General features: G+C 44.5%; 1 protein-coding gene across 1 annotated transcript in view; it reads left to right on the top strand.

The window, feature by feature from the left end:
- The window catches only part of LOC106611421 (polypeptide N-acetylgalactosaminyltransferase 16), a 199,861-nt gene that overhangs the window by 37,306 nt on the left and 146,121 nt on the right, over positions 1–16,434 (top strand). The window contains exons 6-8 of the mRNA XM_045723766.1: positions 470–591; positions 11,378–11,465; positions 11,731–11,815. Coding sequence (XP_045579722.1) covers positions 470–591; positions 11,378–11,465; positions 11,731–11,815 — 295 coding nt within the window. The remainder of the gene's footprint in view (positions 1–469; positions 592–11,377; positions 11,466–11,730; positions 11,816–16,434) is intronic.

Raw genomic sequence — 16,434 nt, 5'->3', positions numbered from 1 at the left:
CTCCAGTGCGTTAGACCGCTGCGCCACTCGGGACACCACAGATTGTAGTTTTGAGAACAGAAAACTGTATTGAGATCAAATGTTTCATCGATGAGAAAATGTGCAGAATGTCGGCCCAAAATCCATCTCTTTCCATCTTCTCCCACTGCCGGCCACTGGGCTTCCTACGCACTACCATATTTGGTAGTGAATGCAAACACCATGCGGATGCTTCACGTTTATACGTCCGGTGAATTATCTGGTTCGTTATTCTATCTGTGGTTGTAGTGTCATGTCAATGCATCATAATGCAGGAACCTCAACGTCTTGACTCTCTACATACAGACATGGCTCTAGGTACAGTTACCCCCAAGCCTTTGGGAAGCAGCTTTACAACTAGACACCTTGATGTTCTCTCTATCAGTAGCCAATGCAGAGGTCTGGCTAGCTGTTTTCCCATGCTCATACTGTACTCTTATCTGTGTCCTAGGACTGATCCGGTCCCGGGTACGAGGGGCAGACTCAGCCTCTGCCTCTATCCTGACCTTCCTGGACAGCCACTGTGAGGTCAACACTGACTGGCTACAGCCCATGATCCAGAGGGTCAAAGAAGTACGCACGCACTCACTCACGCACGCATGCATGCATGCATGCACACTCAAACACACACACACACACTCGGCCTGGCTCCAGCCCGTGATACAGAAGTTGCCTGATGACTCACACTCAAGTCTTCCTCTGTCGTTCACTAGAGACTTTAGTCTTAATCTGCCACTAAGTTGGAAGCACATAATCGTCTAGAATGTCATTGTATGCTGTAGCGTTGAGATTTCACTTCACTGGAACTAAGGGGCCTGAACCATGAAAAACAGCCCCAGACCATTATTCCTCGTCCACCAAACTTTACATTTGGCACTATGTATTCGGTCAGGTAGCGTTCATCTGGCCTCCGTCAAACCCAGATTTGTCCGTCGAACTGCCAGATGGTGAAGCGTGATTCATCACTCCAGAAAACGTGTTTCCTCTGCTCCAGAGTCCAATGGCGGCGAGCTATACACCCCTCCAGCCAACGCTTGGCATTGCGCATGGTGATCTTAGGCTTGTGTGTGGCTGTTTGGCCATGGAAACCCATTTCATGAAGCTCCCGAAAAACAGTTATTGTGTTGACGTTGCTTCCAGGTTGATAAAGGAATTTTATATCTTAATGATAATAATCAACAATCAATAAGCCTTGACTAATTCCCAAGGTTTGTAAGACAATGGGTTAAATAATTAGGCAAGGACTCAGCTTTCTTGCAAAAGGTTCATTCAGCTTTATTCATGAGAACGTTCTGAGGTCAATATAACAAAACAGTCATTATATAGTTTCTTCCTTATGCACACGCATTTACACACAAACTGTTGGTGAACTGCCTCTCCACTTTAACTTCCCACACTGTTTATCACTATCCTGCTCAGCCTGTTACTTTCACTCAAGGTTAGGAACCCCTTGAAGTTTTTACTCCCTCTACCATCTGTCCTCTGCTCTCTTGGGCACACGCAATACACACACACACATTTCTCTCCCTCTCCTGCCTCTACTAGACTTTCTGGGAGTAATCGGACTAAGCGTTCATTACATTGATTATTCATCATTAACCATGCTACATGACTAATAATTCATAATGGTTTATTGATTAATTTACCTTTATTAGATAATTCTCTTATCACAGGTGCAGCTTGGAACTCAGTGAGTGTTGCAACCGAGGACAGATGATTTTTACACGCTACGTGCTTCAGCACTCGGCGGTCACGTTCTGTGAGCTGGTGTGCCCTACCACTTCGCGGCTGAGCCGTTGTTGCTCCTAGACATTTCCACTTCACAATATCAGCACTTACAGCTGACCAGGGCAACTCTAGCAGGGCAGAAATTTGACGAACTGACCTATTGGAAAGGTGGCATCCTAAAACACTGAGCTCTTCTACTTCCAAAGTTTGTCTGTGGAGATTGTGTGCCTGTGTGCTCGATTTTATACACCTGTCAGCAACAGGTATGGCTGAAATAGACGAATCCACTAATTTGAAGGGGTGTCCACATACTTTTGTATATATAGTGTACTTAAATCTGAATCTGCCATCATTGAAAGTAATTTGGGTGACGTCATAGTCGCAGGAAGTAGGGTTCCCGGGGGGGAAAAAAATCGGAATATTCTTTTTTTTTTTCATAAATACAATAACATTTTTTAAATAAAAAAAAATGATTCACAAAAGTAGCTGGCCCTTTACTAGTCCTCTATTAGTGGACTGATATAGCTGCCTGTAGCGTGAAAACATTTAACATATCTGCACCCCCCTTTCTATAATAATTCACCCCCAAACATCTTCCCGCCACTATGGGTGACGTCATTTGTGGTGGAAACAAAGTACTCAGCGATTGGATCTTCTCTAACTAATAGTGTCAAACCACAGCCAATTGGAAACGCTGCTTCACCCACGTGTTTACTGGCTCAACCCATTGGTTTCTGGGACCAAACAATCAGGCGTCCCCGAATGTGTTGGCATTGAAAGGTCGGGGAAGGATTCAAATCCAGACCCATTGCAAAGAAGAAAAAAACAAATATTTGTGTGCGTGACGTTTGGCCGGACTCCAATTCTAATGTTAGTCCGTTATAGCCTAGTTCGTTAAATAGCCTGGACCAATATTTGCTAAATATTTTGAGTCCACATTGTTCTAATTGCCTTGCTTCAGTAAAAAGGATGTTGTTTTAATGTGTCTAAATACAGTTCCAGGTACCATCATTGGTCCCTGTGGGTGTACAGTATAATACAGGCAAGGCAACACACTATGGAGGGTTTAACTCACATCCACACTGTTCCCAGGAGCTGGATAAAGGTCCATTATAAAGAGAGAGAGAGGAGGGATGTTAACGTTATACTGTTCCCAGGAGCTGGATAAAGGTCCATTATAAAGAGAGAGAGAGGAGGGATGTTAACAACGTTATACTGTTCCCAGGAGCTGGATAAAGGTCCATTATAAAGAGAGAGAGGAGGGATGTTAACGTTATACTGTTCCCAGGAGCTGGATAAAGGTCCATTATAAAGAGAGAGTGGAGGGATGTTATACTGTTCCCAGGAGCTGGATAAAGGTCCATTATAAAGAGAGAGAGGAGGGATGTTAACAACGTTATACTGTTCCCAGGAGCTGGATAAAGGTCCATTATAAAGAGAGAGAGAGGAGGGATGTTATACTGTTCCCAGGAGCTGGATAAAGGTTCATTATAAAGAGAGAGAGGAGGAATGTTAACGTTATACTGTTCCCAAATATAATGTTTTTAAAAACATAATGGAACCATCTTACAGATCATATTCGTTTTTTTAATGAAATTTAAAAAAGTATATATATATATTTTTTTTTACATTTACATTTTACATTTAAGTCATTTAGGAGACGCTCTTATCCAGAGCGACTTACAAATTGGTGCATTCACCTTATGATATCCAGTGGAACAACCACTTTACAATAGTGCATCTAAATCTTTTAAGGGGGGGGTTAGAAGGATTACTTTATCCTATCCTAGGTATTCCTTAAAGAGGTGGGGTTTCAGGTGTCTCCGGAAGGTGGTGATTGACTCCGCTGTCCTGGCGTCGTGAGGGAGCTTGTTCCACCATTGGGGTGCCAGAGCAGCGAACAGTTTTGACTGGGCTGAGCGGGAACTGTGCTTCCTCAGAGGTAGGGGGGCCAGCAGGCCAGAGGTGGATGAACGCAGTGCCCTTGTTTGGGTGTAGGGCCTGATCAGAGCCTGAAGGTATGGAGGTGCCGTTCCCTTCACAGCTCCGTAGGCAATCACCATGGTATTTTACAACCAATAACAATATTTCTAAATAGGAAGCATGATGTCATAAAAGCATGATGTCATAAAAGCATGATGTCATAAACCGCTTCTCTCGTTCCATGGGGACTGTCTTCCCACTAGCCACAAAACCCGGTTGAATCAACGTTGAAACAAGGTCATTTGTCAACGTGTTGTGACGTGGAATCTACGTGGAAAATACATTGGATTTGAAAAAAAAAAATCATACATTTATGTCATACATATATTTTGAAATTTCAACCACAGGATTATGTTATCAATGTAACCAAATTTCAACAGAGATGAACCTTGTATAACATATGTTGAATTTGTACCTTTAAAACAATATCAGATTTTCAACGTTATTTGTATTTATTATGGATCCCCATTAGTTCCTGCCAAGGCAGCAGCTACTCTTCCTGGGGTTTATTATGGATCCCCATTAGTTCCTGCCAAGGCAGCAGCTACTCTTCCTGGGGTTTATTATGGATCCCCATTAGTTCCTGCCAAGGCAGCAACTACTCTTCCTGGGGTTTATTATGGATCCCCATTAGTTCCTGCCAAGGCAGCAGCTACTCTTCCTGTGGTTTATTATGGATCCCCATTAGTTCCTGGCAAGGCAGCAGCTACTCTTCCTGGGGTTTATCATGGATCCCCATTAGTTCCTGCCAAGGCAGCAGCTACTCTTCCTGGGGTTTATTATGGATCCCCATTAGTTCCTGCCAAGGCAGCAGCTACTCTTCCTGGGGGTTTATTATGGATCCCCATTAGTTCCTGCCAAGGCAGCAGCTACTCTTCCTGGGGGTTTAGTATGGATCCCCATTAGTTCCTGCCAAGGCAGCAGCAACTCTTCCTGGGGTTTATTATGGATCCCCATTACTTCCTGCCAAGGCAGCAACTACTCTTCATGGGTGTCCAAGCTGTGTGCAGGTATTTTAAACAGACAGCTCGGTCAACACCTCTTACAAAAACTAGGGTCCAGCAAAATTAAGGCAGTTTATACAATTTTGAAAAACATTACAATATATTAACAGATTTCACATCACACTGTGTTCCCTCAGGCCCCTACTCCACCACTACCACATATCTACAGTACTAAATCCATGTGTATGTGTGTGGATAGTGTGTATGTTAACATGTGTGTGTGTGTGTGTGTGTGTGTGTGTGTGTGTGTGTGTGTGTGTGTGTGTGTGTGTGTGTGTGTGTGTGTGTGTGTGTGTGTGTGTGTGTGTGTGTGTGTGTGTGTGTGTGTATGCATGCATGTGTCTGTACCTTTGTGTGTGTCTCTTCACAGTCCCTGCTGTTCCATAAGGTGTTTTTTAATCCTTTTTTAAAATACAATTTTAATGCTTGTATCAGTTACTTGATGTGGAATAGAGTTCCATGTAGTCATGGCTCTATGTAGTACTGTGCACCTCCCATAGTCTGTTCTGGACTTGGGGACTGTGAAGAGACCTCTTGTGACTTGTCTCGTGGGGTATGCATGGGTGTCCGAGCTGTGTGCCAGTAGTTTAGACAGACAGCACGATGAATTCAACATGTCAATACCTCTCATAAATACAAGTAGTTATGAAGTCAATCTCTCCTCCACTTTGAGCCAGGAGAGATTGACATGCATATTATTAATATTAGCTCTCTGTGTACATTCAAGGGCCAACCGTGCTGCCCTGTCCTGAGCCAATTGCAATTTTCCTAAGTCCCTCTTTGTGGCACCTGACCGCACGACTGAACAGTAGTCCAGGTGTAACTAAACTAGGGCCTGTAGGGACCTGCCTTGTTGATAGTGTTGTTAAGAAGGCAGAGCAGTGCTTTATTATGGACAGACTTCTCCCCATCTTAGCTACTGTCGTATCAATTTGTTTTGACCATGACATTTTACAATCCAGGGTTACTCCAAGCAGTTTATTCACCTCAACTTGCTCAATTTCCACATGATTTATTTCAATATTTAGTTGAGGTTTTTTCCAAAATACAATGCTTTTAGTTTTAGAAATATTTAGGACTAACTTATTCCTTGCCACCCGTTCTGAAACTAACTGCAGCTCTTTGTTAAGTGATGCAGTCATTTCAGTCGCTGTAGTAGCTGACGTGTATAGTGTTGAGTCATTCGCATACATAGACACACTGGCTTTACTCAAAGTGACATGTCGTTAGTAAAGATTGAACAAAGTAAGGGGCCTAGACAGCTACCCTGGGGATTTCCTGATTCTACCTGGATTATGTTTGAGAGGCTTCCATTAAAGAACACCCTCTGTGTTCTGTTAGACAGGTAACTCTTTATCCACAATATAGCAGGGGGTGTAAAGCCATAACATACATTTTTCCCTCTCAACCATACAATTGTTAAATTCCTCATCAATCCACATGGATTTAACAGTTTTTACACTTATTTTTATTAATGGTTGCGTGCTTATTAGTAACTGGAATATGCAATTAGATAAATGCAATACATAGTCCTAGGGGTTTCAAGCTTTGGTTGATTTTGAAATGTTCTTTTATTTATTGGTATTGAATTGTGTTTGGTTATCAACGCAACCAAATATCAACATTTGAAGTAGATGTATCTTCTGATTGGATAGTTCCATCGGAGCCGGCTGACTTATGGCCTCACCAAAGGCAGGCGTATGAGTCGTGTGATTTATTTTAGAATTGTATTGTTTTGAATTGTAATGACCCTAACCAAGATGTCTGCTTTGAAGCCTCTCTCTGTTACGCTCGTCAATGGAAGGATCGGACCAAGGTGCAGTGTGGTAGGCGTACATCTTAAATGTATAAATGAACACCGAAAACAAAACAAATACAAACAAAAACGTAACGTTTAGTAGGGCTACACAGCCACAGTACCAAAAAACAAGATCCCACAAACTAAAGTGGGAAAAAGGCTGCCTAAGTATGATCCCCAATCAGAGACAACTATAGACAGCTGCATCTGATTGGGAACCATACCCGGCCAACAAAGAAATAGAAAACATAGATTGCCCACCTTAGTCACACCCTGACCTAACACCAAATAGAGAATAAAAGGGATCTCTAAGGTCAGGGCGTGGCAATCTCACTTAGAAGATGTCTCTATTTTTTGCATTTTGTTTGCTGGCGCTGTAGTCACACAAAATAATACAAATGTTATTATTCACTTTTTTTGGAGCTCATTTGAATTGAAATAGGTTGTGAAGGGTTGTGGCTTTATCTTCACATACTAAATCAGACCAATACATCCACTTTATAGAAATACAACATCGCTATCAGCAAAGATGATTGGATATATGGACTTATCCTGCTAGCATACAGTCACTGCTCTGCCTGTCCCATCTTGTCCACCAGCTTTGCTCTGCTTTCTTCTCCCACCCGCTTCTGGTGAGTTTTTCACTTTAATCTGGCTTTAATTCCAGTTTGTCTACAAATTAATAATTTATATGTTGGATTCACGTCTCTATCTCAACCAAAAATCTTAAGTTTTAAAGAATTGAACTAAATCAAATCAAACTTTATTTATAGTGATTTTATTTAGATTTTTGGTATTATATCAACTGCAATCCATAGTAGTGATGGATTGGTGCTGCTATTAGATAAAGCAGAGTGATAACACATTAATCCTTTCTATAAATGATAAAATATCTGACAGTGTATCCCCATTTGAACTATGTCGTGCTTTTAAATGGTTGTGTCGTGGGAATTCAAAACAGGGACGCTGGAAAGTCAATTTGAATCACTCCTCATTGTCAGCAAGCTGGAGAGGTCACGGTCAAACTGACATGCAGAAAGAACTGGGCTGAATTGAGCTCTTAAAGGGGGTGTTATTTCTTATATACGGCTACATAAAACCCACATTAATATGATTCATTGGATTGGGTTCCTACATGTGTCTGGCTTCGTCTCCGGCTCTTAACGTAAACATATTCTGGGCGTTCTGCCAGATAGTCCTAAAGAGGGGGTCTTGATGCCCCCCCCTCATATCTTTACCAAACACAGGCAGGAACCAAGGATTGTTTATGACACCAAAAACAAGATGAGCATTTTGAGCAAGATGAGTAAAAAATATTTCAAGGTACTCTCAGTAGAACATTTAAAACCTCTTTATTTCATAGGCTACTTTTGGCTATTGGTCAGGATGAAAATAAGCATCTATGTGATGCTGCTGAACCAGCCTTGATTAAAGAGCGACTACCCCTAAAAAACTACAAACCCTTTGAACACGTCCTCTGTGGCATCGATACGGGTCAGAAACATTTACCCTAGTGTCCAAATGGACTACAACGTGTAAATAATCTCGTCTAAAATGGAGTTTGGAGTCTCAGTGCATCACAACAAGTAAATGAAGGTTGTGTTTGGATTACAATTAAGTGATAATGCCTGAGAAGCCAGTGTTTGGCCTCTCCTGCCTCTTCCTCTCTGTGACTGTCCCCTGCCTCTTCCTCTCTCTGACTGTCCCCTGCCTCTTCCTCTCTGTGACTGTCTCCTGCCGCTTCCTCTCTGTGACTGTCTCCTGCCTCTTCCTCTCTGTGACGGTCCACTGTTCTTCCTCTCTGTGACGGTCCACTGTTCTTCCTCTCTGTGACGGTCCCCTGTTCTTCCTCTCTGTGACGGTCCCCTGTTCTTCTTCTCTGTGACGGTCCCCTGTTCTTCCTCTCTGTGATGGTCCCCTGTTCTTCCTCTCTGTGACGGTCCCCTGTTCTTCCTCTCTGTGACGGTCCCCTGTTCTTCCTCTCTGTGATGGTCCCCTGTTCTTCCTCTCTGTGACGGTCCCCTGTTCTTTCTCTCTGTGACGGTCCACTGTTCTTCCTCTCTGTGATGGTCCCCTGTTCTTCCTCTCTGTGATGGTCCCCTGTTCTTTCTCTCTGTGACGGTCCCCTGTTCTTCTTCTCTACATACAGAGCTGTGATGACGGAAAACAAAGGAGTAGTGCACATGAAAGAGAGAGAGAAGGAAAGAAAGAGAGAGGGAAGGAAAGAGAGAGAGAGAGGGAAGGAGAGAGAGAGTGGGAAGGAGAGAGAGAGAGTGGGAAGGAGAGAGAGAGAGTGGGAAAGAGAGAGAGAGAGAGAGTGGGAAAGAGAGAGAGAGAGAGAGTGGGAAGGAGAGAGAGAGAGTGGGAAAGAAAGAGAGAGAGTGGGAAGGAGAGGGAAAGAGAGAGCGAGGGAAAGAGAGAGAAGGAGAGGGGGGGTTATGATGACATCCATCCATCTGGAGATGTAGCATCTCCTCCTACTGTGATAGATCAGAGTGGATCATGAAACAGCCCTTTACAATTATAATTGTTTCAAGCTGCTGAGTGGTTCTTACCAAAGCCCTCTGAGTGCAGTTTCAAGCTGTTGAGTGGTTCTTCCCAAAGCCCTCTGAGTGCAGTTTCAAGCTGTTGAGTGGTTCTTCCCAAAGCCCTCTGAGTGCAGTTTCAAGCTGTTGAGTGGTTCTTCCCAAAGCCCTCTGAGTGCAGTTTCAAGCTCTACTCTCCCCTCCCTCACACTGCCTGACTCCCCGACACAGTGAACGCAGATTACACCCTGGGCTCAATATGGGTTCAACACAGAGTACACCCTGGGTTCAATCTGGGTTCAACACAGAGTACCCCCTGGTTTCAATCTGGGTTCAACACAGAGTACACCCTGGGTTCAATCTGGGTTCGACACAGAGTACACCCTGGGTTCAATCTGGGTTCAAAACAGAGTACCCCAGGGTTCAACACAGAGTACCCCCTGGGTTCAACACAGAGTACCCCCTGGGTTCAACACAGAGTACACCCTGGGTTCAATCTGGGTTCAACACAGAGTACACCCTGGGTTCAATCTGGGTACAACACAGAGTACACCCTGGGTTCAATCTGGGTTCAAAACAGAGTACACCCTGGGTTCAATCTGGGTTCAACACAGAGTACACCCTGGGTTCAATCTGGGTTCAACACAGAGTACACCCTGGGTTCAATCTGGGTTCAACACAGTGAACACACAGTACACCCTGGGTTCAACACAGAGTACACCCTGGGTTCAACACAGAGTACACCCTGGGCACAATTCCCTACTACATCACACAGTTCAGGCTGGATCTGATTTATCTCTAGAGAAACTACAACTCCCTACTACATCACACAGTTCAGGCTGGATCTGATTTATCTCTAGATAAACTACAACTCCCTACTACATCACACAGTTCAGGCTGGATCTGATTTATCTCTAGAGAAACTACAACTCCCTACTCCATCACACAGTTCAGTCTGGGTCTGATTTATCTCTAGATAAACTACAACTCCCTACTACATCACACAGTTCAGGCTGGATCTGATTTATCTGTAGAGAAACTACAACTCCCTACTACATCACACAGTTCAGCCTGGATCTGATTTATCTCTAGAGAAACTACAACACCCTACTACATCACACAGTTCAGGCTGGATCTGATTTATCTCTAGAGAAACTACAACTCCCTACTACATCACACAGTTCAGTCTGGATCTGATTTATCTCTAGAGAAACTACAACTCCCTACTCCATCACACAGTTCAGTCTGGGTCTGATTTATCTCTAGATAAACTACAACTCCCTACTACATCACACAGTTCAGGCTGGATCTGATTTATCTGTAGAGAAACTACAACTCCCTACTACATCACACAGTTCAGCCTGGATCTGATTTATCTCTAGAGAAACTACAACTCCCTACTACATCAGAAGAGAATGGCAGAATGGTGAACTTACTAAATGAAATGAGAGGTTGACTGTGTGATAATAGGTTGCTTCTTGTGTAAATATTTTCTGTCTGGATTTTAATGATTTGTAAGTTCAGGCTGGATGTGATTTATCTGTAGAGAAACCGCAGTGAGCTCACAGAAGAAAGAAAAAAAACGAAATGGAATTCAAAATAATTGAACGAACTTCGGTCAATTAGTTGTTTAAAAAACCCAAATAACAAAATGTTGGTTAATCGCTCAACATTAACCTCTATTCAAAGAACCTGGACTGTAATTGGAAACAGTCGCTATGACTGTCCCTTTTTGTAAAGCTAATCCACTGCAAGACACACACACACACACACACACACACACACACACACACACACACACACACACACACACACACACACACACACACACACACACACACACACACACACACACACACCATCAGCACCACTCTAATGTGCTGTTACCGCTGAGGCTGGGGGGGGGTCCATTGTCATCGTGCGATTTGACTAATATCACAGTTGGACAAATAGTTGACACGACGCTCGCTCGATGACGTCATCGGCGTGACTGAATGTAATTGTAAACATTTCTCTTCTTCTTGACTACAAAACAGAGTGGAGGCTGCTGAGGGGCGGCTGCTGAAGGGAGGACGGGCTCATCGTAATGGCTGGAAACGGAGTCAAAGGGATGGCATCAAAACATGGAAACCATGGAAACCATGTATTTGATACCGTTCCACCTATTCCGCTACAGTCATTACCACGAGCCCGTCCTCCCCTAATTAAAGTGCCACCAACCTCCTGTGGTAGAAACACTGTGTTTTGACGTAATTATTGTTGATGCTGAGGTGGTGCTGGAGATGTGTGTGTGACCGTGCCTCTCTCGCTCCTCTCCCCAGGACCGTACCAGGGTGGTCAGCCCCATCATCGATGTCATCAGCCTGGATAACTTTGCCTACTTGGCAGCTTCAGCTGACTTAAGGGGAGGTCAGTAGGATTACTGTATGAGAACACACACACACACGCACGCACGCACGCACGCACGCACGCACGCACGCACGCCCATACACACACACGTTTGTTTTACTATCCTTGTGGGGACCAAACAGTTGATTCCCATTCAAAATCCTATTTTCCATAAACCCCATACCCCTAAACCTAACCACTAAACCCAAACCCAAATTCTAACCCTAAACTTAAGCCTAAACTATCCATTTTCCTTGTGGGAATGCCCCCCCTCTCTGTCTCTCAGGGTTTGACTGGAGTCTACACTTTAAATGGGAGCAGATTCCCATCGAACAGAAGATGTCCAGGAATGATCCCACACTGCCTATCAGGTAGCTAGTTATGTTGATGTGGTCCCCACCCTGCCTATCAGGTAGCTACAGTAGTTATGTTGATGTGGTCTCCACACTGCCTATCAGGTAGCTAGTTATGTTGATGTGGTCTCCACACTGCCTATCAGGTAGCTACAGTAGTTATATTGATGTGGTCTCCACACTGCCTATCAGGTAGCTACAGTAGTTATGTTGATGTGGTCCCCACACTGCCTATCAGGTAGCTACAGTAGTTATGTTGATGTGGTCCCCACACTGCCTATCAGGTAGCTAGTTATGTTGATGTGGTCTCCACACTGCCTATCAGGTAGCTACAGTAGTTATGTTGATGTGGTCCCCACACTGCCTATCAGGTAGCTACAGTAGTTATGTTGTTGTGGTCCCCACACTGCCTATCAGGTAGCTAGTTATGTTGATGTGGTCTCCACACTGCCTATCAGGTAGCTACAGTAGTTATGTTGTTGTGGTCCCCACACTGCCTATCAGGTAGCTACAGTAGTTATGTTGATGTGGTCTCCACATTGCCTATCGGGTAGCTACAGTAGTTATGTTGATGTGGTCTCCACACTGCCTATCAGGTAGCTACAGTAGTTATGTTGATGTGGTCCCCACATTGCCTATCAGGTAGCTAGTTATTTTGATGTGGACCCCACACTGCCTATCAGGTAGCTACAGTAGTTATGTTGATGTGTTCCCCACACTGCCTATCAGGTAGATACAGTAGTTTTGTTGATGTGGTCTCCACCCTGCCTATCAGGTAGCTACAGTAGTTATGTTGATGTGGTCTCCACACTGCCTATCAGGTAGCTAGTTATGTTGATGTGGTCTCCACACTGCCTATCAGGTAGCTACAGTAGTTATGTTGATGTGGTCTCCACACTGCCTATCAGGTAGCTACAGTAGTTATGTTGATGTGGTCCCCACACTGCCTATCAGGTAGCTACAGTAGTTATATTGATGTGGTCCCCACACTGCCTATCAGGTAGCTAGTTATGTTGATGTGGTCTCCACACTGCCTATCAGGTAGCTACAGTAGTTATGTTGATGTAGTCCCCACACTACCTATCAGGTAGCTACATTAGTTATGTTGATGTGGTCTCCACACTGCCTATCAGGTAGCAACAGTAGTTATGTTGATGTGGTCCCCACACTGCCTATCAGGTAGATACAGTAGTTATGTTGATGTGGTCCCCACACTGCCTATCAGGTAGCTAGTTATGTTGATGTGATCTCCACACTGCCTATCAGGTAGCTACAGTAGTTATGTTGTTGTGGTCCCCACACTGCCTATCAGGTAGATACAGTAGTTATGTTGATGTGGTCCCCACACTGCCTATCAGGTAGCTAGTTATGTTGATGTGATCTCCACACTGCCTATCAGGTAGCTACAGTAGTTATGTTGATGTGGTCTCCACACTGCCTATCAGGTAGCTACAGTAGTTATGTTGATGTGGTCCCCACACGGCCTATCAGGTAGCTAGTTATGTTGATGTGGTCTCCACACTGCCTATCAAGTAGCTACAGTAGTTATGTTGATGTGGTCTCCACCCTGCCTATCAGGTAGCTACAGTAGTTATATTGATGTGGTCTCCACACTGCCTATCAGGTAGCTACAGTAGTTATGTTGATGTGGTCTCCACACTGCCTATCAGGCAGCTAGTTATGTTGATGTGGTCCCCGCACTGCCTATCAGGTAGCTACAGTAGTTATGTTGATGTGGTCCCCACACTGCCTATCAGGTAGATACAGTAGTTTTGTTGATGTGGTCTCCACCCTGCCTATCAGGTAGCTACAGTAGTTATGTTGATGTGGTCTCCACACTGCCTATCAGGTAGCTACAGTAGTTATGTTGATGTGGTCCCCACACTGCCTATCAGGTAGCTACAGTAGTTATATTGATGTGGTCCCCACACTGCCTATCAGGTAGCTAGTTATGTTGATGTGGTCTCCACACTGCCTATCAGGTAGCTACAGTAGTTATGTTGATGTAGTCCCCACACTACCTATCAGGTAGCTACATTAGTTATGTTGATGTGGTCTCCACACTGCCTATCAGGTAGCTAGTTATGTTGATGTGGTTCCCACACTGCCTACCAGGTAGCTAGTTATGTTGATGTGGTCTCCACACTGCCTATCAGGTAGCTACAGTAGTTATGTGATGTGGTCCCCACACTGCCTATCAGGTAGCTACAGTAGTTATGTTGATGTGGTCCCCACACTGCCTATCAGGTAGCTACAGTAGTTATGTTGATGGGGTCTCCACACTGCCTATCAGGTAGCTAGTTATATTGATGTGGTCCCCACACTGCCTATCAGGTAGCTACAGAAGTTATGTTGATGTGGTCTCCACACTGCCTATCAGGTAGCTACAGTAGTTATGTTGATGTGGTCTCCACACTGCCTATCAGGCAGCTAGTTATGTTGATGTGGTCCCAGCACTGCCTATCAGGTAGCTACAGTAGTTATGTTGATGAGGTCCCCACACTGCCTATCAGGTAGATACAGTAGTTTTGTTGATGTGGTCTCCACCCTGCCTATCAGGTAGCTACAGTAGTTATGTTGATGTGGTCTCCACACTGCCTATCAGGTAGCTACAGTAGTTATGTTGATGTGGTCTCCACACTGCCTATCAGGCAGCTAGTTATGTTGATGTGGTCCCCGCACTGCCTATCAGGTAGCTACAGTAGTTATGTTGATGTGTTCCCCACACTGCCTATCAGGTAGATACAGTAGTTTTGTTGATGTGGTCTCCACCCTGCCTATCAGGTAGCTACAGTAGTTATGTTGATGTGGTCTCCACACTGCCTATCAGGTAGCTAGTTATGTTGATGTGGTCTCCACACTGCCTATCAGGTAGCTACAGTAGTTATGTTGATGTGGTCTCCACAATGCCTATCAAGTAGCTACAGTAGTTATGTTGATGTGGTCTCCACACTGCCTATCAGGTAGCTAGTTATGTTGATGTGGTCTCCACACTGCCTATCAGGTAGCTACAGTAGTTATGTTGATGTGGTCCCCACACTGCCTATCAGGTAGATACAGTAGTTATGTTGATGTGGTCCCCACACGGCCTATCAGGTAGCTAGTTATGTTGATGTGGTCTCCACACTGCCTATCAAGTAGCTACAGTAGTTATGTTGATGTGGTCTCCACCCTGCCTATAAGGTAGCTACAGTAGTTATGTTGATGTGGTCTCCACACTGCCTATCAGGTAGCTAGTTATGTTGATGTGGTCCCCGCACTGCCTATCAGGTAGCTACAGTAGTTATGTTGATGTGGTCCCCACACTGCCTATCAGGTAGCTACAATAGTTATATTGATGTGGTCCCCACACTGCCTATCAGGTAGCTAGTTATGTTGATGTGGTCTCCACACTGCCTATCAGGTAGCTACAGTAGTTATGTTGATGTAGTCCCCACACTACCTATCAGGTAGCTACATTAGTTATGTTGATGTGGTCTCCACACTGCCTATCAGGTAGCTACAGTAGTTATGTTGATGTGGTCCCCACACTGCCTATCAGGTAGCTACAGTAGTTATGTTGATGTGGTCCCCACACTGCCTATCAGGTAGCTAGTTATGTTGATGTGGTCTCCACACTGCCTATCAGGTAGCTACAGTAGTTATGTTGATGTGGTCTCCACACTGCCTATCAGGTAGCTACAGTAGTTATGTTGATGTGGTCTCCACACTGCCTATCAGGTAGCTACTAGTTATGTTGATGTGGTCCCCGCACTGCCTATCAGGTAGCTACAGTAGTTATGTTGATGTGGTCCCCACACTGCCTATCAGGTAGCTACAGTAGTTATATTGATGTGGTCCCCACACTGCCTATCAGGTAGCTAGTTATGTTGATGTGGTCTCCACACTGCCTATCAGGTAGCTACAGTAGTTATGTTGATGTGGTCCCCACACTGCCTATCAGGTAGCTACATTAGTTATGTTGATGTGGTCTCCACACTGCCTATCAGGTAGCTATAGTAGTTATGTTGATGTGGTCCCCACACTGCCTATCAGGTAGCTACAGTGTTATGTTGATGTGGTCTCCACACTGCCTATCAGGTAGCTACAGTAGTTATGTTGATGTGGTCCCCACACTGCCTATCAGGTAGCTACTAGTTATGTTGATGTGGTCCCCACACTGCCTATCAGGTAGCTACAGTAGTTATGTTGATGTGGTCCCCACACTGCCTATCAGGTAGCTACAGTAGTTATGTTGATGTGGTCCCCACACTGCCTATCAGGTAGCTACAGTAGTTATGTTGATGTGGTCTCCACACTGCCTATCAGGTAGCTACAGTAGTTATGTTGATGTGGTCCCCACACTGCCTATCAGGTAGCTACAGTAGTTATGTTGATGTGGTCCCCACACTGCCTATCAGGTAGCTACAGTAGTTATGTTGATGTGGTCTCCACACTGCCTATCAGGTAGCTACAGTAGTTATGTTGATGTGGTCTCCACACTGCCTATCAGGTAGCTACATTAGTTATGTTGATGTGGTCTCCACACTGCCTATCAGGTAGCTACAGTAGTTATGTTGATGTGGTCTCCACACTGCCTATCAGGTAGCTACAGAGTTATGTTGATGTGGTCCCCACACTGCCTATCAGGTAGCTAC

Source organism: Salmo salar, chromosome ssa09 (genome assembly GCF_905237065.1).
Source record: "Salmo salar chromosome ssa09, Ssal_v3.1, whole genome shotgun sequence".
Taxonomy (NCBI): Eukaryota; Metazoa; Chordata; class Actinopteri; order Salmoniformes; family Salmonidae; genus Salmo; species Salmo salar.
The sequence above is the reverse complement of the archived record's forward strand: the minus strand, read 5'-3'. Positions and strand labels throughout refer to the sequence as shown.